This window comes from Stegodyphus dumicola, chromosome 3 (assembly GCF_044657685.1).
Source record: "Stegodyphus dumicola isolate Sdum_Otavi_A_Nest chromosome 3, ASM4465768v1".
Lineage (NCBI taxonomy): Eukaryota > Metazoa > Arthropoda > Arachnida > Araneae > Eresidae > Stegodyphus > Stegodyphus dumicola.
Genome location: NC_140770.1, coordinates 39,399,002 through 39,422,724, shown reverse-complemented (window position 1 = coordinate 39,422,724; position 23,723 = coordinate 39,399,002). Strand labels below are relative to the sequence as shown.

Sequence of the window (23,723 nt, the reverse complement as noted above, 5' to 3'; positions counted from 1 at the left end):
CATCATGTTTCGCCAAGTAACGTTGCTTATGTTTCAAATGGTTTTCACGGGAATGTACCTTCAGCAACGTTACTCTCACAAGCTTATAAAGGCCCAAGTTTGGGGCAAGCATCTGCATTTGTGTATCAGGTTCTTTTATATTGAAAATTAGTGCGCTAATGTGCTTTAAACAAGTGAGACACATAAATATAACTTTGCATATCTAACGAGTATTTACCAGGAATTAAACGAGATTGAGAATAATCTGCAGGAACATCAAATAAAAGTTAGCTATGTATTTAAGTCATTGTCAGTGTCAATAGTAAGTGAGAAGTACAACTATAAAATCATATTCAACAAGAACAGATATGGGGAAAGCAAAAGCGCCCAATTTTCCAATTTCACGGAATAGCAAATATTATTTCATAGAATCAACACTTTATGGTAAACAGTGAAACAGCTATCGGCGATCATCTCCCGTAGTTATAAAAACCTCTTTAAAGTGACCAGTATTTCTTTGATGTTAACTATCGGTATTGACTATCATTTACTTGAGAGAAGCAATTCTGAACGTGTCCAGCATTTTCTTTAATATGAATAAATATTAGTACTCATTATAACTCCTAGGAGGCGGTTACCTCACTAAAGGCCAAAATATATATAGATCCATGATTTATCATCTTAGGGAGGTTTCACTGTATTATCCTACTCATCTTTGAATCATAAACTAGCTACTTTGGTATGCAATAAAATTTTCCTGTGAAGCAATGTCTACGTTAGCAACATCAATTTCAAAAGAAATCGTTACCCGAATAAGTAGGTTCATTTCTATCAGGTTCAAAGAACGAGTATGCATAATTTTGTGCAGCTTCCTAGAAGAAAACCTATATAAATCACCGGAGGGTATTTCGTTGTTAATCGAGGCCAAACATACATATTGCTTCGACGCACGACATCCTATAGAATAAAGAGTGCATATCTGTGTACAATTGCTTAAGGGCCCTTCTATTCATTATTGTATATTTAATTGTTAATGCAAGCCGAAAAAAGAAATTGCTCGATGTCCGGTATATTCCTGAAGAATTTAATCTTTCAAGGAAGTAGTTTTTTCCTTTTCCAAGTAAGTAAGTTTGGAGTTCCTTTGAAAGACCTCCGCTAAGTAGCAAGGTTATTTATTGTACTAGAAAATTTGCTCTTCTGGACGAAGATTAAATAGCGTGGCAGCGTCCAAAATAAGGTTTCTCTCACTTTTTACCAGACAAACTATCAGCAGCCTTTAACCGCTCAGCCACTAGTGGGGTTGCTAAAAACTAAGAGCCAGGTTAATAGATTTGTGAAGTATCTCATGTTAATTAACCAACTATTATGATTTAAATATTTATTATAACTTCTGTACTTCTTCCTCGTCAGAATGCAAATTAACTATTTAGTGTATTAAAGCTGAGCGTTTTGAATCTTTCGTCGACAAAGCGTCTAGCTATTAGTATTTTTAGTCAGTTCTGTTGAAAACTTTCGCTATCTGATGACTTAAATATGCGCTGGTAAAGTAAATGAGCTAGCTTCTTCTATTTAATGTGTAATCTTGGACTGTGTTATCGACGTTCGAATTCAGCTGTCTGTTCTGTTAATTTAAAATATCCGCAATTTGTGGAAATTTCATCTCCATCTCAAGTTAGGCCTTTATGTTCTAACTGAGAGTAAAATAAAAAAGGGCATTTAAAACGTCTTTTGTATTTTGTGAGTTTTTCTGAATGTAGCCATAACTCGTTATCTGTTTAGTAAAGTCTGAGGGATTTTAACTTCAGTTTCCAGTTATATATTCGTGCCCAAAATTTAAGCAACATAAAATGTACGAATGAAAAAAGGGATCTGAAACATATAATTTATGTATGAGGTAGATGCTGTAGACCCAAATGCAAATAAGCAACCAAAACTAGAATAAAACGCAATCCCGCAGTCACACCACAGCGTCTTAACAAGGAGCATGCTGGACCTATGGGTCAATTGACAAGGAGTCATAGAGTCATGTAATCCGAGGTAACCAAACTGGAAAGCATGAGCTGAAGAACTATTTGCACTATGAAATGCGTTGGAGGACTATCGGGATGTTATAAGCTGATGCAAGACAATCAATCCGCTGTTGTGAGAGAGGTGATTGTGCATCATATTGTCATCAATAGTCTGTGGAATCGTTACCAAAAAGATCAAAACTTCTGTAGAAGACGCGGGTTTGGACGACGGAAGATCACCACAACGGCAAGCAAGAGGATCGCTTTCTGGTACTATATGTAACACGCCGTAGATCCCTAACAGACGACAGGAGACCACTGGGTGAGCAGCTGTGCCTCCATGAAGACTTTCAGCTTTATTGCTCCCTTAGTGGGACCACGTTTATTTAAAATTTTATATTACAATAAAAATTTTGATTTTAATATATACATAATTTTGACATATACTTGACATACATTGACAGAATTCATATAAATATTAACAGAAATTTTGATGGTACGTACGTAGAATATAGAATGCATAATGTAGAATACAAATAAAGATTTAGATACAAAATTTTGGTTATATACATAATAAATAAAATTGGATTTTGATGATTTGTTTGAAATGCAATAATAGTTCACAGTTGATAAATAGTTTATAAATCATAAATAGTTCACTATTCATAAAAATTCACAGTTCATAAGTCTGTTAAAGTTTATTTATCTGTTGTAGTTAGTCTGAAGTAAGTTCTGATAAAGCTCTGATAAATTTTACAGTTAGTCTGAAGTAAGTTCTGATAAAGCTCTGATAAATTTTATAGTTAGTCTGAAGTAAGCTTCATTTTTATTGATTGAAGTCTTGAAGTGATGTTAATTATGTCGAAAAAAATGCTGATGTGGAATTGTGATGCCTTAATTTATGCTGCCTTTAGATAATCACAATTTTCTATGAGATTAAATTATGAAGCCTAACAGACGACAGCTGACGTCGTATTTATCTGCTGCTTCAGAAATACCCATATCCCACCACACTGTATCGCGTCAACCGCATAAAAGTGATGTACGCCCAACGATATGTGGTTTGTGGTTCTTTGTCCCGATTTCATGTCAGAACGCCGTTGAATTAAGGCCGACAACATCGCAGTTGGACACCAGAGAAGTCGCCTCTTTACGTATCATTCTCAATATAACATCCAGAATGATTCCCTAAGGGCAATGATACGACGAGGGGCTAGGACACGTTATCAGGCTCTAAACATTGTCAAAAGAAACCATTACAGAGAAGGAGGTTTACTTGTATGGGCTGGGATACAAGCAAACCTTACGTGACACACCGCCCTCTATGTGACTCCTGGTAGTTCCATTATAGCCTTCGTATATAGCGACGAAATTCTACACACTCTTGTACGTCCTTTTATCGATGGTGTGGATACTCACGTGATGCATACGAACGATAACGCCCGCGCGCATAGAGTGTGGAGTTATCTGGAGAGTGAAACCATTCCATATCCGCAGTGGCCTGCTAGATGATCGGATGTTAATCTGATAGAGCATGTGTGGGTCATGTTGTGACGACGGATAGCAGGCCGCAATGTCAGGAACCCTCCAGAAGCTCCTACATGCATTACTACCACAACAAGCGATCAAAGACACTATTGCCAGCTTGCCTCACCTTTGTCAAGCATGCATTTCAACTAGAGGGTATCATACCCGATATTAGCGTGATGTTTCCATTGCACATTCTTCCGACCCATTTGCTTTTCGCAATGCGATGGTCGTAATAGATGTGTTTTTGTGTGTCTTTGCTTTATTGTTTGCTTATGCCACACCAACCTCTTGTATCAGTTTAATGCATATCCATCAAAAATATTTTTGTTTTATTCCTTGTTTTGCCTTTTTGCTTATTTTTTTAGCAGGAATGTAATAGCAATCTTACAGATTCTGATTTACTACTTAATTTACAAATATTTAAAGGATTATTTTATTCTCAGCTATAAATAACGGAGTTTTGTTAAGTTAGTTTTTAAACTTCCAAGCCGCACTGCTAATGAACGTTCAATTACATTTGCTCTTAGTGTTCTTGGGATCTAAGCTAAAACGGAACGACTATCTCCTTGATTTACTCACCATGAAAAGATTAAGCAGATATATAAGGTGTTTCTCCCGCCTTCCTGCGTGCCTTCGTGGTTCTGCACGCTGAGCCGGTATTCCAGAGGTCCGTGGTTCGATTCCCGGCGAAGGCGTTTGCTCATTTTTCATCTTTCTGGCTTTTCTAATTAACCTAATGTCTCTATAATGGCGCCTGAATTAAAAGAGATGTTGGATGATGGTTCTCTTCACCCAGAATTTGGCGATTGGGTCCCCTAGAAACCCCAGTCGCCCTTTAAACGGGGAAGTATATAAGACGTTTCTCCCACCTTCCTGGCGTGCCTTCGTAGTGTAGTGGTTCTGCACGCTGGGCCGGTACTCCAGAGGTCCGTGGTTCGATTCCCGGCGAAGGCAATTGCTCGTTTTTCATCTTACCTGCTTCCAAAAAATACCTAATGTCTCGACAGGTGTTTAGATTAAATGACATTAGGTTTATTTTACAAGCTTAGATATTAAAACAATGCTACAATTTTGTTCAGTTGCTGACATAAGTTGCTGAGAATTCAGCAGACGATATTTAATCTTACGTTATTCATTCGAAAACCGCTGTATCGAACGATGAGCATCTTCCGATCGGTCAATAACCACTTCATGGAACCGCTATGCCCTGAACAGTATGTATACTTAGTCATCCCTCGTGTTCTCAAGATTTGTTTCCTAGTTTCGCGTCACAAAACTGAAGTGCCTTTTCAAAGAAAATTTTTCCTGTCATGGAAAAGATAAAAAAATGCGACCTAACTCTTATAACCGTGACAATAACCTACCGCTACAAGCCTTTATTACCCATCGTGTTTGTATTAAGAGAGGAGTTGCGTTAATGTAACATCTGCAATGTTTTAATTTTTTAAATACTCTCTGATTACTTAATATTGCTGTGCTACGAATATACACTAAAACTTCGATTACTAGTCTGAGTAATTATCGCAACTAGAAAATCGAAGGTAAGTCAAAATGAATATCGAAACATACTATTTAGAACTGATACTAATTCAAAGTCGAAATTTTAACATTTTTTTCGAAGGATATGTTCCTTCAATTTTGGCTTATTGAAACTTGACAATGTTTGAGGTGATTACTCCCTTTTTTTCCATAAAAACGAAACACTTACACACGAAAAATTATATAGCGTAGTTTTAAACTAAGTATTTAATAATTTAAACTAAGTTCAAGTGTTTGACGGCTTTGAGCATACCTCGTATTTTAGAAAAAATATATCAAATATAAATTTTGTGTTAAACTTCTCACAAAGAATATTTCAAAAAGCTAGTTTTTCCTCCTCTTGCTTGCTACATATAGTTTTCTGAAAAAAATATATGCTCTTTAATATATCATTTACTGGTCTTCAAAATTATCAAAAGGATTTGATTTAGAATATTTGCACCCGATATTTATATTGGATCACTAGGTGGGACAGCATAAACGCTGAATTCTGTTGACCAAAACATTTGGGAGATATTTTCTTCTTCTGTTATTTGATAAGCAAGTTTTGACACAATTATTATTCTCCGGATTTTATTTTAAAGTTAATTTACAGTTAAAATGTTTAGAAAATAAAAAGGAGTCTCCCTGAAAGATGTAACTGAATAATTTTAAATTAAAATTTAACACTAATGTGATAAGAATGCAAAATTTATGAATAAGTAACCGTTGGAAAAACTGAACATTCTTGTGTCATCACTGAAAGTATATGCTTCTGAAAGAAGAAAGAACATCAGTTTCCGGAAAAACCGTCAACGAAAATTGTGTGTTCGACGAGAACAAATGGAGTTCAAATAATATTTTGCTGAGATTTTCCCTAAGTGTAGTGCGTCAAATATTCCATTAGATGGGCCTATATCAGCGAAAAAGACAAAGAAATAACATCCCGAAGGGAGACTGTTTTTCGCTAAAGAGCTGTATAGATCTAAATTACGCCATTGAACATTATATCTTATCATAAATGGAGAATTCAAAGATGCCTCAGACGAAGATTTATTAATTTATACAAAAAGGTGTACGATAGCACTTAAAAATGTTTTCAGTGTCGATGAAACTAGTCTTTCCTTTAATCACATGCCTTCAAAACGCCTATCCTCTAAAGACATTCAGGATCATTGACAAAATCGCTAACCACTCATAACCGTATCTTTCTAAACAGCCCATTGAAAGACGTATTTACTATTTTTTGCTTTTAGTCCAAAGTGCAGTTTTCAAAGCATTCGTGCCGAATACTGGATGACAAAGTACTTTTTCCAAAGAAGTGCTTTTCAAATAAATAAAATTAAATTTAAAGAAAACATTTATATGAATAAACATAAATGTACACAATGCGACTGTACTTAAAAAACACAGTAGATGATTAAATAGAAATTTTTAAAATAGTTGTTTGAAGAACTATAATTCAATCATTCAACTCAAATAATTAAAATAAAATCTAAAGAGGAAATAAATCAAAAATAAAAACTGTGATTAAAGAATGTAATACAAAATGCAAATATATGCAAGAAAGAAAAAAAAGGAATTTTCTTCTCTCTCACAGAATGAAAGTGAAACAGGTTGTCGTAAACTGAGAAATTTCTTAACACAAAGTAAAAAATGTACATCAAGGCGAATTTCTGAGTTGCTCATTAAATTTTCCACCTTATTTTACAAAATTTGGTTTTTAGGCATAATTTGAGTGATAGAAAAAAAATGGCATCTTATTCCAGAAAAAAGTGCGATTTTGTGTCAAAATACGTATTTGGGAACAAAATGCTGTGTATAAGTCTAATACACTGGTGGACAATTGCTAAGAACGGATGACATTAGAAGCGAACGTCACCACAAAATGGAAGGCAGGAAAACGTAGAAATTAGCGTAAATGCAGGATACAGTAAGACGTGTTATGCGCGTGCAAATTTCGGATTGCCGAAGCTTTACGTCACCTGATGTATTGATAAAAAAGATAAAGGATTTGACACGTATTGACCTTTGTTGTTCAAAAACAAAATTTAACGTGAAAGAATAATTTTCGATATGCCCTCTTGGCATTATTTAGATGTTTGTACATGTGGCCATATTATTGGCAAAATTGAAGAAGGACGAATAATAACAGGTGTCTCTAGTGAGTTCAGACATAGTGTTTTTACAAGAGTTTGGAAGTCATTTAAAATAATGGAATGTGTAGGAAACGTCACATGGGAGGTCATGTTCTCAGTACAACGTTTTCTGTAAAAGTGCATAGTGACGTATATAGTGCTGTCAACAAAACGAACTTGCGCAGAAGAGTTACTGAGGTAGCAAATTAGTTACTTATTCCTAATCTGATGCCACCTAATCTGGCATGAAAGTAGTATTGCTTATCATCCAGAAAATATCTGGTATCCGAGTTCAGTATCATACTGTAGGCCAGCACTACAATTAGTGGCCGCACTCTGCTACATGTGGTTGAAAATGAAACCATTACTGGCCAACGAAACATTAATGAAGTTCTGCTGCCTCATTTTCACACGTTCCGGAGATAAATTTGTTTTCATGGATGACAACGCAACATGTCATCGAACAGTCGCTGTCCAGGGTCGAACAGTGTCTAGAGCGAGGATATTCAGTTCCTCGTATGGTCAGCACGTTCTCCAGATCTGAATCTCATTGAAAATGTTTGGGATGCTTTGGTGATAGGTCTTGCTGACCGACAATAAAAAAGGACAGCCGTCATTGACAGAAGAATGAGATTACTCCAACAGCTGTTGAATAATGTTTTGCAAAGTAGGACACGACATGTGGAATCTTACACGATCTTCCATGGTGACCATATTCCGAATTGATATCTTACGCCAGAATGCCTGCGAACAGTAATTGTATTTTCTTCACTTTTACGTATTCAGCATAATATGACCATTTTGTCCCTTGAACACTTTTCAAAGCCCTCTAGATTTCAGAGTACAATAAATTATCTTTATTGTTATGTACTAGTATTATGGAATTATTTTATTTCACTTGACATCCAAACACACTTACTTTTTAAAGCGCTACATAGCTGTTTGTGATCCGTGCTTAGCAATTGTCCACCAGTGCGCTGTCGGGGCATGAAAATCGCTATTTGACTTTCATCAATCGGTGGAGTAGAGCAAGAAATGTAGAGCTGTCTCCTTTTTTTCTTTTCCCCTTTTTTTCTATGAGTGGCTGTGTATTAAAATATGCGTGTGTGGCTTTCCAATATTCTACTGTGCTTAACTAGTGTGGCCTTTAAGGCCCATATCACACGGCGTTTGTTTCACACAAACAACTGTTTCGGACAATTTTTCTGCCTGGTTTACTATTAAGAAAGACGCGCGACTTTTTCCTTCCTTTCCAAAAAAATTGCAGGTTGTTCGTTTTCAACCAATCAGCTATCAGCTTCGAATGCTATCACCTTGTTTGTAATGGGGAACCAGTTTCCCCTGCGTTAACCCCAAAGCGATCTGTGTTGATTGGCTGTTGTGACAAAGCAGAAAAATTGTTCCAAACAGTTGTTCTTCCGAAACAAACCGACGTGTGATAGCAGCCTAACAGGGGTTTGCTACTTCCCTGGTAACCATTTTCCTACTAACTGATTATCACTAACATAAACTAAAGAATTTCCACGGTCAGATAGCTATATGACTGCAGTAATGGATTTCTGAGAATTTAAAATAGTGTTTATAAATACTTAGGAAATAAAGAATTTTTAAAACTAGGAAATCTGGAATAAAATCATTCTTCCCAACTTGAACATAAACTTTGTCAAGGACATGTAGTCACCATAATTCTGGCATTCGAGGATTAAATTAGCGTAAATAGAAAAGGAGCACGATACATTTTGCATATGTATCATGTCTATTCCTTTCCCCCTTTTCTTCCCGCAAACGTCACATACCACATTATCTCTTTACTGCATTCTATTGCTGTATGGAAATTTTATTGAGTCTACGCAGTTCATTTGGAACAGATTTTAAAAAAAATCGACGGCGGGAAGGAAGGACACGTGCTGAAGGACTTGATTTAGAGTTGAAAGGGATGCAATCATTAAGCTTCATTGTAATGACATAACATTTAGCGCCATGTCACTTCCTTCTTAGACATTAATTTGCATTTTAATTTTTATATAACTTGCTGTGCAGTTAATAGCATTATATATGATGTCACCAAATTTTGAATCTTTTAAATTCATTTATAATTCGAATTTTGCACGAAATTTTAATTTCGATTTGGAAGACATTTGCTTACTTTCTAAATTATTTTCCAAAAACTAATTATGCTAAATTTAGGTAAAACGAAAATTTCTTAAATGCATGTATATATTTAACCAAAAATGCTATTTTTTAAAACTTAGGAATATAAATAGCTTACTAATAAAAACTTCAAACTATAGCTTCCGCTATCCAGCGAAATATGCTCTCGCATTTGTAAATCTATTAATACTGAATCCAGCTTAAACCTTCTTAACCCTCTTAGCTGTCTTATTAGCACTAAAATCAATCACATCAAGTCATTCTAAATCGAATACTTCGAGTTTCTTCCAAATCGATAAATCATTGCTTGAATATTAATCGTTTGCACGGAGACATATCTTGCAGAATAGGAAGTCCAGTGTTTACATTTTATTTGAAGCTCACTTTTTAAAAATAATTTCAGTGACTCCTGTTTAGGAGTGGGAGAATTTTGTTAATATTTTTTAAACAAGCGTTAAGCTTTTCCTATTTCTTTACTTAATATATAGGAAGTTTTACTTAAAAACTAAATATATCGTGTACCTTTGGTCACATACTAATGAGTCAGTTGTAAAGAGAATATTAGACTAAAATAAAGTAAGATGTGTAGTTATGGAACTTTTTACGTTATGTGATAACTTTGTAACGTTGCGCGCCTCCAACTTGCACGCAACCAAGAGGTGACTGTGACAACTGGATAAATTACAGAATCTTGTGAAGGGTTTAAGTCCCTTTTTATTCAACGTAATAAATTACAATTGCGTGCTCTTGACGCTCACAGACTGCGCCTACTTGGCAGTCAAATAAAAATAATAACCTGAAAAGAAACTAAAGACAAGACTCTAACTACGAGGCTCTCTAAAATAACTAACTCACCGCGTTTTACAATACCGCTGCTAATTCAGCAGACTTGAAGCTCACTTGAACGATTACCACTACTTCCCGCCAAGCACATAGGCCGAAACGCGGGGTTCTTCAATTCTCGCTAACTACCTCCGCGCTCGTGAAGTAAGAATATCACCCACCGAACTTGTTTCCTTCCTATTTAAATCATAATACTTCCGCTGATAATTTGAATCCTTGCGCGATCTACTCAAATTTACATATTCTGGCATTGGCAGTTCCAGGGGAAAGTAAGGCTTGACAGGAAAGATAGTTTAAACTTAAAATAAATGCTAGTTAAAATATATCTAAACCCTACATTTGCCGCTGCCAGAATTTGGAAAACTTGGAAGCAGGTCCTACAAACGACCTGTTGTAAGTTTCTCTAATTCTGAACTAACTGGCGAGAACCTCGTTTACACAAAAAAAATCTTATGTAACCATTTGTATACTAAAATTCTGTTGATCGTTATAAAGCTCTCTTCTTACAGCAACTTTTCCTGGACTTCATCAATCAATCTTGGTCTTTCCTTCCAGCATCTGGAAGGAATAAGTATCAGTATCTTTCTACATACATTATAATTTACACTTTATTGACACAATAAATTTTTGTTTTTAAACGATTCGTTTTTCTTAGTTATTGCTTACTTCACATTCATTCAATTTTTCAAGCTTTAATTTAACTTTACCCTGGCTCTCCACCGTGTGTGGTGTCAAACGGGAATATTCGTGTTTTAGTCTTACAACACTTCCACTAACCACCATGATTTGTTAGAATTCAACGACCAAATAGACACACCTTACTCGACATTCTACAACTCAATGAGCTACTTTAATATTCTTAAAAATTCAAATGTAGGTGGAGAACCCTACAAAACACATTCATTCTAATTTCCCCCTCATTCATCTTTAAACATGCAGGCTTTCGCTCTAAAGCATGACTTTATCTACAATTTTAATACTTAAATTTTGACTTCATTGCTTTTAAGCATTCACTTTTAGCATCTACAATTTTATGCTTCTAGACTAAATTCTACTTTTACATAACATTCAAGTATTTACGTACATTTACAAAATTTTAATACATATGATTTTTACAATTTACCATAAAATGAATAAGAGAAAATAAATTTTTACTTTACTCATTCTTCGCCAAGCTGGCGGCACTGAAACTAAAATTCTTATTAATACAAGAATACGAAGTTGTTTTTATCTTCGGCCAAATTTTGGCTTTAACATAACAGAATTAGTCTTTCGACCAACAGAAAATGCTTGTTTTTAGCTTTTACACTTAAAGAAAATGATACTTTTGCCTTAGCTAAATAAAGTAAAACAAAACTAAGTCTCAACCGAGACATATTGACTTTCGTCAAAACATAGAACTTCGTACTTATGCATAACATTTCGGAACAAAAGAGAAAAAAAAATTTATAGAAGGTTTTAACTTATCTTTGAGTTTTCGATGCTTGAAACTCCGTCATTCGTTTTTGGCAGAATTGGTCCCAACTTAGAGGTTTCATGGATGTTAATCTTCTCCTTACTGCCCTCCGAGTGTCGTCCACCTGACTTTTTCTTTTGCGTCCTCTACATGCTGGCCTCTTGGCGGAGTAATCGTCTGGTTGTTGGCATTTCCGTTTATGCCTGGGACGGCTGGTCTTGACGTCCTCCGGTCTGGAGTCCTTCTTGAATTTCTTCTGTTCGTCGTATTTTTGTGCCTCCTGTTGTCGTTTCAGTTTCCGGAACGGCGGCCTTGCTGGCACCTGACTCTGTGGCCGTGTGCGCGTTCTCCTTGATGTGTAATTTCTCCTTCTATCCTTTGTAGGTGGTGTTTTTCTCTTTACCACGGTTTCTTTACCCGGTGCATCTGTATTTTTGTTTTTCTTAAACGCTGGAGTTTGAAAATTATTTTTTCTTTTTGATACCGACGTCCGGGTTGTAGAAGTGCTAGGTCTCTCTTCAGTTCTCTGTTTCTTGGGTGGTGGAATAGTTGTTGTCTCTGGACCTTCTATTTCGTTTAGACTTGAGTCCTGCAAGAAACTTTTAAGGATTTCAAAATCATTTGGATTATAGTATTTTTTCACCTGGTCGGGACTTGCTTTACAGATATCCCCTCTCTCGTTCTTAAGATGTAAGACTACTCCTTTGATTTCCTGAATTACATAGGGGCCTTCAAACTTTGGAGCTAGCTTTGCCGTAAAATTGTCTGGGGCACTTGATAAAGAAAATTTCTGCTTCAATACTTTATCCCCAACTTTAAAATCTGCTTCACGGCGTTTTCTATCATAATATAGTTTCTGCCTATTTCTTGCCGTATCCGAGCTTTTAAGCGCCTGATCAATCAACTTTTGCACATCTTTTTGTTTAAACTCCTGCTCTCTTTGTTGCACAAAGAATAATTTATCTAAAGGCGTAATTAATTTTCGGCCTAAGAATAATTCTGCTGGAGTTTTTCCCGTAGTATCATGATGTGCCGTTCTTAAAGCATAAGCTAATTCATTTATGTAGCCATCCCAGCGCTTGTGATGTGTGCTCATGTAACTGCGAATTATTTTTACTATATTTTTATTAACTCTTTCTGCTATGTTAGCTTGTGCTCTACGGAACCATTTTGATATGGCGTATGCCAAGTCCATTGCATATGTTTTCAAATATTTGACTAATGAATTGTTTTCCGTTATCGCTAATGACTTTTATCGGTGCACCGTATTTTAAAATGTATCTGTGTAAGAATGCATCTGCGACCGTTTTGGCTGACGCGCGTTTAAGTGGAACAATTTCTGTCCATTTTGAAAAATGATCTACTATTACTAAAAGAAAACGATTTTTATTTAACTCGCTCTGGGGGAAGGGACCAAGAAGATCTATGCCTAAAATTTCATTCGGAAATGTAGCGCGAATGCTATTTAAGTACCCGGCCGGGCTGTAATTAATATCATTTATTAACTGACATTGATTGCAGGACCTGACATACGCCGTTACTATTTTGTATAATTGCGGGAAATATACCGCCTCGCGTACCCTTTTTATAGTCTTTCTGACCCCTAGGTGGCCCGCTGTTTTTGCTTCGTGCAACTCCTTCAAAATGCTTAATCGAAGCGAGGTTGGGATGACTGGCTTATACTCAAGATTTTCGTTTGTTGTTTTCGTATAGAATAATAAATTATCTATTATTTCATAGTTTTTTGCTCTATTTCTTATCGCATCGATATCTGTATGCTCAAAGCTTTCGGGGTCTTTCAAATAAGCATAGATATTTCCAAATTCAGGATCAGCTTTCAGTTCAGTAATAACCGTATCTCTAGAATCTAAAATTTTTGAAGTCAACACAGCGCATTTAAGTTCATTTCCTTCATCGTCCAGTTTTATACGAGAAAGTGCGTCAGCTACATTGTTTTCCTTACCCGGTTTATATTTTATTGTGATATTATATTCTTGGAGTTTTAAAGCCCATCTTATTAACCTGGGCGTTAGGTTTTTCCCCGAGTAAAGTCTACCAACAGCCGCATGATCCGAAAAGACTGTTACTGGCGATTTGCCGAAATAAACTCGAAATTTGTGTACAGCCATTAATACGGCTAATGTTTCTCTTTCTGTAGCTGTATAATTCCTTTGTGTCTGATTCAATGTTTTACTAAAAAATGCCAGAGGATGGTTATTTTGCATAAGAACCGCACCCACCGCATAGTCTGACGCATCTGCTGCAATTTCCAGGTTTTCGTCCCCCTCCGGGAATTTTAAAACAGGGGCATTAATAAGCGCTTCTTTTAATCTCTCAAAAGCTGTGTTAGCTTCCGCTGTCCACGTAAACTTACCCTTTTTTCTTTTGATTACTAAGAGTGGTTCAACAATATTAGCGAAATCTTTTATGAAAGATCGATAGTAAGAACATAACCCAAGGAACGAAGAAAGTTTCTTGGCGGTGTTGGGCGGTGGGAAATTCTTAATAGCTTTTATTTTTGAATCTTGCGTTTCTATACCCTTTTGCGAAATTTTATAACCGAGATATTTAAGTTCTTTAGTTGCGAACTTGCATTTTGAGGCGTTAATTGTAAGACCGGCCTCTTTTAATAATTTAAAAACTTGTTCGAGGTCATTAATGTGTTGTTCCAACGTACTACTCGTTATAATTATATCATCTAGATAAATTAAAATTGATTTTCTTAGGACAGGCTTTAGAACAATGTCCATAGCTCTCTGGAATGTTGATGGGGCCCCACACAACCCAAAAGGCATGCGTAAAAATGCATAAGTGCCCGATTTTGTTATAAACGCGGTTTTATGTATATCTTCGGGTCTCATAGCTATTTGATAGTAGCCAGACGTTAAGTCCAAAGTAGACATATATCTTGTCGATTTGATCTGTCTAATGATCTCGTCTATAACCGGCAAAGGGTAAACTGGAAATTTGGTAATACTATTTAGTTTTCTGTAATCAATAGCAAACCTCCAAGCCCTTTTATCCGAAGGAGGAAACTCGTTCTTTTTCCTACATAGTACGACTGGACTCGCGTACTCACTATTTATGGGCGTTATTATTTTATTCTTTAACATCTCCTGAATATGTTCTTCGATGATTACGTCTTTTTGTTTGTCATAGCGGTAAGGTTTAGTCCTACAAGGTTTTTCGGCATTTAATTGAATCTTGTGCGTCACTATTTGGCAGTTTCCTGGTTTTTCTGAAAATAAATGAGAAAAATTACTCACCACTTGCTGTATTGCTTTCCTTTCATGGTCATTCAGATGGCTAAGGTCCAATTGCGGTGTCTCCACAGGTTCCACCACCCTCTGGTCCATCTCCAACACCACGGAACTATCTTGAAAATTTAATTTGGCCCTCGCGGCCCTTAAAAAGTCCATACCTAAAATAAGAGAGTGTTGCAGATCCTTCACCACAAAAATTAATACTTTGAGACTTTCCTCTTTTACCTGTGGGTTTAATGATAATTTCCCGATGCAGTGACATGTTTTTCCTTGCGCCGCTATAATTTCCGTATTTTTGGTTTTAAATAGTCGTACCCTATAAAAATTCTTTTTGAAGAAATTTTCACTCATAAAATTTCCTTCTGCTCCTGTATCGATGAGGGCTTCTACTGGTACATCGCCAACCAGGACTTGTATAATTGGTAGCTGTGAGTTTTTTACGATGACCGTATTTAAATGTGTATTTGAGGGTTTTTTTAAAACTTCCGGGGTCTGGACCCTCCCTTTCACAGGCCACTCTACTCGTTTAAAGCTTTCCTTTCAATCTGTGTCTTCTGGGTACGCGGATGCTTATTTTCAAATTTTCTTTTTGGGCCTTGACCTTCGAGTTTCGATGCGTTAGCTTGATAGCTTTTCCCCCCATAAGAGCGATTTCCATTTCTGGTTTCCTCCTTTGAAGATTTCCTTCGGGTACTTTGAGAATATGTTTCCCCTCTAGCTTTTTCCGCTATTCTGCGATTTTGAAACTTCACCGCCAATTCGAAAAGTTCCTGCAATGTGCTTGGGTTTCTAATTTCAAAGTAGTCTTGAACAGCGGGTAACAATCTTGGTAATATTATTTCAATAATCTCCGCATCGGGTTTCTTTCCATACAGCATATCCGTTAGCTTGATTTTTCGTAGAATAAAGTCCATCAATTCTGCTGTATCCCGTTGATAGAAACTATATAGTTCGGCTTCCAGCCGTGCGCGATCTTTCACTATGGGGAAGGCCTTTACAAACGATTTTTTGAAATTTTCAAATATATATGTCTGGCTTCCAACTTCCCCTAATAAAAATTTGCCTATGTTTTTCCACCATAGCGCGGCCTGTCCTCTTAGTGCTGATGAGGCGATGGCAACTTTTTGTCTTTCGGGAACAGGGTAGAGCTGAAAGTGGTTTTCTAGACCTTCTAGAAATACCGCCACCGAATTTTTTCCGTCGAAATGGACGTTTGGCTTGATTGACGCTCTCAAAGTCTGGACCAGGTATCCAAATCCTTCTAACTGGCTTATCATTTCTTGGTGTTGTCCAGCGGCTTCCATCCAGTTTTCGGCCATTTCAGTTCGATAAGTGTTCGGGCGCCAATGTAACGTTGCGCGCCTCCAACTTGCACGCAACCAAGAGGTGACTGTGACAACTGGATAAATTACAGAATCTTGTGAAGGGTTTAAGTCTTTTTTTATTCAACGTAATAAATTACAATTGCGTGCTCTTGACGCTCACAGACTGCGCCTACTTGGCGGTCAAATAAAAATAATAACCTGAAAAGAAACTAAAGACAAGACTCTAACTACGAGGCTCTCTAAAATAACTAACTCACCGCGTTTTACAATACCGCTGCTAATTCAGCAGACTTGAAGCTCACTTGAACGATTAACACTACTTCCCGCCAAGCACATAGGCCGAAACGCGGGGTTCTTCAATTCTCGCTAACTACCTCCGCGCTCGTGAAGTAAGAATATCACCCACCAAACTTGTTTCCTTCCTATTTAAATCATAATACTTCCGCTGATAATTTGAATCCTTGCGCGATCTACTCAAATTTACATATTCTGGCATTGGCAGTTCCAGGGGAATGTAAGGCTTGACAGGAAAGATAGTTTAAACTTAAAATAAATGTTAGTTAAAATAAATCTCAACCCTACAACTTTCATTAAAAATATATCAAATTTAAACTTTTATACATGCGATATACGGAGAAATGTCTAATTAGGCTTTATTTACAGTACCTTAAATATATTATCTGTATGTGCTGTAGAAACTTGAGTTCATTTAAGATAAAATTGAGTATTTAAGCCTTTCTACAACAGAAATTTTGAAATCACTGCCTTTAAGTTAAAGAATATGCAACTTTAAAAATGTATTAAAATAATCTGCGTTCAAAACCTTATAATTCATACGCTTTAGCCATATTTATTTAAGATCACAGAAAATTTTAATGAATCAAGTGGTATGGAAGTTCTAAACGCATGAAGAATGAGTTCTTTTACAAAATCATTCTTTATTTCGGGGATCAGAGCTCGTAATTTCACTGAAAGACATTGAATTATGGTTAGTAGGGATTGAAAATATCCGTGGTATCAAAGAAACCGAAATTTAGACAGAACAGTAGCAGTACTGGACTTCCTATTCTGCGTGTTATGTCTAAATACAAAAGATTAATATTCCACAATAATTTCTCTATGTGGAGGAGACTCAAAATATTCGATTTAGAATGATTTGATGTGATTGATTTTAGTGCTAATAAGAGAGCTAAAAGTTTAATAGAGCTTAAGCTGAGTTCGGGGTTAATTCAAATGACATGAAGAAAAAAATCAAGTGAAATAAAGTATTATTTAAATTTTGACACTGATATTGCTACTTAAAGCAAAAACGAGAATATTTGCGCCCATTACGGAACATCTGAGGCATCATCTTCTTTTATAAAGTAGTGATGAACATGAATTTATGCGAAATAAGATAGTTTCTTCAATGTAGTTTAGCAAACAAAGAACCAGAGAAATAGTCTTCAAAATAATTTTTTCTTAAACAATTTCAGTTTTTGAAGAACTTACTTTTTTAATTAATGGCTTAACTTGATCGTTTTGAGCATACAAGAAAAAACAAATTTTTCGAAATATTACAACAGCGCAGATTTTTAAATTCTGCGACATTTTCTGAAGTTTTCAGGATTTTTAATAATTTCTCCATATATTTTACGTTATTTAGTTCGCACTACTCGTTATCTAGAGACAAATACGATCTGCAGTTAGTTCGCATTATTGAAATTCTACTGTACTACACTTCTTAATGTGAAACTGATTATGAAACAAGGAGCCAGTTTATTTGAATTAAAGAAAAAAAGTTTTCTTAATGTGAAACTGATTATGAAACAAGGAGCCAGTTTATTTGAATTAAAGAAAAAAAGTTTTCTTAATGTGAAACTCATTATGAAACAAGGAGCCAGTTTATTTGAATTTCCAAAAAATTGTTTTACACGTATGAAATTCTTAATTTCACGGAAATTTTAATTTATTAAAAGTAAAAAATAAAGCCAGTAAAATCATACGTATACTTTGGCATTGAATCTGTGATGGAATTAAATACTCATTTATTTTTTTCACTTATGTATCACAAAAGTGTTGCTGAACATATTAGTACTTTTGTACTAATATGTTCAGCAACACTTTTATATGAATATATGTTTATATGAATATATGTAGAATATATGTCTTCTAAGAATATGGTAACAGCAACTGCTCAGTTTGAGGAGTACAGGGCTGTCGAATTGCGTAGGTTCCTTGCTTTATGATACTTCGGTTTTACGAGTAACCTAAATTATCACTCTTTCCTGTTTGAAAAGGAATTTAGGAAAATATTTTGTAGTTTACGAAAAAATAAGCAAAGAAAAAAAAGAAAATTTAAGATACCATTTAAAGTCTACATTTATGCTTTGTTTGATTTTTAAACAGTATGGCTTTAATTGTGAAAGAAAATTGGAACTTGAGTATTTTCTCAAGATGTATTAATTTCTTACGAATGACTGTACAATTGAAACTACACTCAAATATAATATGGTATTTTATAGTATTTAATATCGATCAAAGCCTAGACATGATAAGCCTAGACTTTTAATATACGACTGTATAATCATTAGGTCATTTTGAAGCAGGAGAAGTGAAAAATGTTAAGTGCCCTCGCCGATACTCGAACCCAGCACCTCTCTAATACGCGACGAATGTGCTTTCAACTACACCGCGAATGCATGCAGAAAGGAAGGAGAAAATATACTCTTCCTTTTAAAGGATGACTGGGTATTAAAGTACCGAATTGCCAAATCCCGGTGGTGACGAATTCAACAATCATCACCTTCAGTTCGGGCGCCACTTCTAGAATCATAAGTCTCTTTTTGAAGCATAAGAGGTAAAAAATGTGCATTGCTTCTCTAACCCCGGATCTGTCGAAAATGCGTCGAGTGTACTTCCATTTACACTGCGAAAGCATGCAGAAAATACTTTATAAAACAAATAAAAAAAACTTCAGATGTAATGAACAATGATGATCTATTCTGTCGCATACACACCAGCATCTTCCGCTACTGAATATATAACTGATGCTAAATTTCCGTCTTATGTATCTTCGGGCAGCGATGTTCATTCAAACGTTCAGATTTGTTCCCTGTATTCTCAACTGTGGAAGGCGAAACTATACTACATGCATCAATTCTACATTTGGGTTATGCTTTCATCCTATTTCTCTTATTTCTGCGGTTAATTTAGATTTTATGCATTTTTTATATTAAAGGTATGTTGCGATTAAGTACTTTTTTTCCCTAATTCTCCCATTTGATCATTTTTAAGTACTAAATTTAGTGGTATTTGTTGTTGTTGTTTTTAAATCATCTTCAAAAATGATAAATTATGCTGAAATCGAACAGGATCTAAAACCACTAACTTCTGATGACATGACATTTAGACTGAAACATATCAAGGAAAACGAAGTAGTGGGTTCATAAATCGACCAGTTATAATGAAACTGCTCTTATAATATCAGAGCACTGATTCTAGCTTCTTTCATCCAGAAAATGAAGAGTTAAAATGCGAATTGCATTATAAATTATATCGTGGGATAATTTCTAGTAGAATTTGCGTAGACTTAAAAGAATACTTCTTTCAAACGGAAACAAAACATTCAAGGCTGAGTTTGAAACGAATTGAAACGGTACTAAGCTATATTTATTAGATTTGGGGAAAAGATCATAAGGGCGTTATAAAATTTATATCAAATTAAGGTTAATTGTTTCTACGCTCTACACCATTTATGCTTAAGGAAGATTTCATTTCTTCTTTCGTAAAACAACGAAAACTTGTAGATACAATAAACTACCATGGAAATATTTAAGCCTGTATTTATTTGATTATGTTATACATTGTATGTTAATGGTGCTAAGTTATTAATTAATATTAACTTTCTAATTTATTGCAGAGACCAAATCTATTTCGTGTATGAACACTGAAATTCAGAGCTGAGAAGTGACAGATATTTTAATGCATAAGAGACGCAACTTGTTGCTGATTACTTTCATAATCATTTCGTCTTCTTTATTTTACATTTCCGTCATAAACAACGGAACCACTTTCTCCTCCGCAATCATCTCTGCTGATACTTACAAAATCACTTCTGCTCTTTCTGAAATATCCACTTCGAATGAAGCCTTTACTGAAGAATGTGCTGAAAGTAAACTTATGTACGGAAATTACTGCGTCCTTAGCCCATACAGTGAACCTAAAAGGTAAGAATACTTGCATCGTTATAACTTAACTTCAATAACTTAACTTCAATACCTTAAAGTACAATACTGATTTTAATGTCACATTTTATTTTCGAAAATTATATCTAGTAGAAAATTCAGTACTTCTTTGAGGCTAAAAGAAAATGGGCTTGCTTATAGTGTACGTTCTACACGTATTTAGAAGAGAGAAAAAAGAACTGCAATTACGCTAATGGTTTGAAAAAACTTTACTAAGCATAGCAAAAGCACTCATGCATAAGCCTTCAAATACATGATTTTACACCTTCAACAGTATGAACAAGGACCTTCTAATGCCACTCTGATGTCTTGTTCTTTTATGCACGCGACATCTGAGAAATTTCGCCTCCCGACTGCGCGTTTGATCCAATAAGTTTCGCTATCGCAATTTCGATAATCTTTAAGCATCCGGATAAATTCGAAGCATTTCTAACATCGTTAATGAACCTTAAGCACCATGAAATAATTCAATAAATTATCTGTAAATCACTGTAATTTTGAACTTTAAATAAATCTTCAGAAGATTTTGTTAATTTACAGACACTTCTTTCCATGCTTATCTGAATTACTTGTCGGAATCTTCAATGTTCTTCACGTTTCATACATTTCACCTTGGCCAATCTTCCATTTCCTTTTTTAACCTAGTTGGTCCTTTCCCCCTTATGCTATTCTGTTTCATATTTATGACATTTTCACTTCTAATTAGTAAGTCAACTATATTATCTACACCAGAAAGATATATCCATTTCAACACGTCTGAATTGTTTTGTAAGTCCTTGCTTCTGTTTTGCACATGAAAGGTTTCCGTTTTTTCACATAACTTCGAATCCAGTCACTGGATTCGAATGATGGCAAAATGAATTGTAAAAAAAAAGCAAAAAGCTTTGTTAAGGTCCGAAGAAAAAAACATAAATATTCGTTCTTCACAAGATAAACTTACAGTAATCGGAAAATGTTTCGTGTGTTGAGCAATTTTTCTTTTTATTTTGAGAGAAATTTGTATCAGCTTTATGCTTATATTTTGCAGTATTATTTTGAGAACTGCCAGTTGAATTGATGAATGATGCAGAAATTACAAAAAATCAAAATTTTTCTCATTTCAGTATTATGCAGCTGTTGGAACTGTTTCAATTTTTCCTTTCTTTTAGAACTCCTTTCAAGATAATAATAAATATCAACAATGTGTTCATCCACGTTTAATGGTAAAGAAGCTGCCCCTTTTTCAGCTGCTAAATTTAAGAGGTGACAGGTGTACCTCATAATCTGCAAATCTGAATTTGCCTTTCTTAAGATGCCTGCAACACCAGTCTTCAAGCCTACCATTACTGGTGCATTATCGGCACCAAGCGCTAAGCAATTATCCAGAGGGACTGCATTTTATTTTAAAGCTTTAATAATTAGCTGTGCTATATTAAAGCCTGTCAAATGTCCTTCTACAGTGGGGACAGAAAGTAAACTGCACTCAATTTCTGAAGACTCTGGATTAAAAAAAGAAACAACAATTGGATACAGTTTTGAATTGGTATTATTGCTTCCATCCGTAGAGAGGCAGAACGGAGCTGTTTTAATGTAATCAATAACTGAAGATTTATTTTTCAAACCCATTTCTTTAACAATTGCACCTGTTTTGGTTCTTGCACTTGAGTATTTCTTAGCAATTTCACTATCGGGAAACATTTTTCTAAATAAAGCTGCAGCGTGATCCGATGCATTCAGTGGCAGGTTGTGCTCCAGTAAAAAGGCAGAGAACAGACATTCTGCATTAATCACTTTTTGGTCTTTTGTTTCCAAAGAAAAATTTAATTTTTCGTTTTTTCAAAACAACTCATGTTGTCCTTGTGTTTTTGTGTACGCACATGTTTGAGAACATCTGCCCTTCCACCAAGCGAAATCGAAAAATCGCAACGACAGATGGTACACCTCGCAAATTTATTACATTTCCTTGAAGAAATAATGGAAGGAAAGTCAACTGTGTACGATTTTTGAAACGTGCACGAGTATTTCACCTTTCTCGCAGACATATCAAAAGACGATAATTTCTAAGACTATTTCCTAAAGGCACGTGTACTCACACAACTCAGGACAAGATGAACGAAATAGCGAAAGAACATCCAAAGAACGGCCAACGGCCTTGAGCTTGCTTTGTGCTCATTGGCTAATATATGCCAGATGACACACAGTGGAGCTCGATGCCCATTGGACAACTGGAGAACGATGTTTCTGGATACGTATGCTGTCAATCACAAAGCAGAAATTCTCATCTGATTCGCAAGGTTTCATTTTAGATATAATCGGAAAATTCAGTTGCTTTCAGACGTCCAAAATCACTTTTTTTTTTTTTTTTTTTTTTTTGTTCATATAACGAAGTATTAAGCCAAGTTCCATAAAAATCGTGAGAAATATTAAGAATAAGAAAAAGTCGGGAGAAATATATTGTAAATCGGGTTGGTGGGAGAGCGGTCGAAACTCGGGAGTCTCCCGCCTAAATCGGGAGAGTTGGCAACTCTGCCAGTGTAATAATTTCGTAAATACACAATTAGTTCAATGTCCTGAAATTTTTCTGGAATATGATTTGAAAAGCAAGAGCCGATTAAAGCAATCATAAATTCCAATCAGGGCAGTGATAATATCTTTAGAAGTGCTACTCTTGATTTCGATGTAATGAAGCTTGTTTAGATGACTACATTTTTTCAATAACGGAAATACAGAACAGCTCCGTACGCATTTTGATTCGCATCTGGGAAACAGTGTAATTGTAACATACCCTTCATATACATTTTCCAAGCACCTGCAAACTTATGTCTTGATATTTACTAACTAAAAATATAACATAATTTATCACACCAGCTTCGCCAATTTTTATGAGTTTTTCTAGTGTTGCTAATTGTGTATTACGAAAAATTTGTGTATTTACGAACTAATTGTGTATTTACGAAAAATTTGTTCCCTTAAATCTTGCAATAAAATCCCAGCTCGGATAGTATATGGACACACAATTCCCAATGGATCACACAGACGTCCTCTTGGTCTGAAAACTTATCTTTTAGCTAGTATGTTATCTACGCTTTTGGCATTTCTTACCAAATCTTCATTTTCTATCAGAATTTTATCATTTTTCCTATTCCATGTCAGCCCTAGAACTTTGGAATTAGTGAATCTTGTGCAGAATCTTTTTTATCCGCTAGTTTTTGTAAATTCACTTCATTTGTTTTTCACTTTCGCATGTTCAATCCATCTTCTTTCAGTATATGGTTAATATTTTCTTACTTTTCATCTTCTCAAGCG

The 23,723-nt window shown here is 35.4% G+C and overlaps 1 protein-coding gene across 1 annotated transcript in view; it reads left to right on the top strand.

The window, feature by feature from the left end:
* LOC118192756 (beta-1,4-glucuronyltransferase 1-like) overlaps window positions 1–23,723 on the top strand; it is a 66,494-nt gene that overhangs the window by 7,135 nt on the left and 35,636 nt on the right. The window contains exon 2 of the mRNA XM_035363769.2: window positions 20,114–20,420. Within this exon, the coding sequence (XP_035219660.2) occupies window positions 20,176–20,420 (245 nt within the window). The 5' untranslated portion in view covers window positions 20,114–20,175. The remainder of the gene's footprint in view (window positions 1–20,113; window positions 20,421–23,723) is intronic.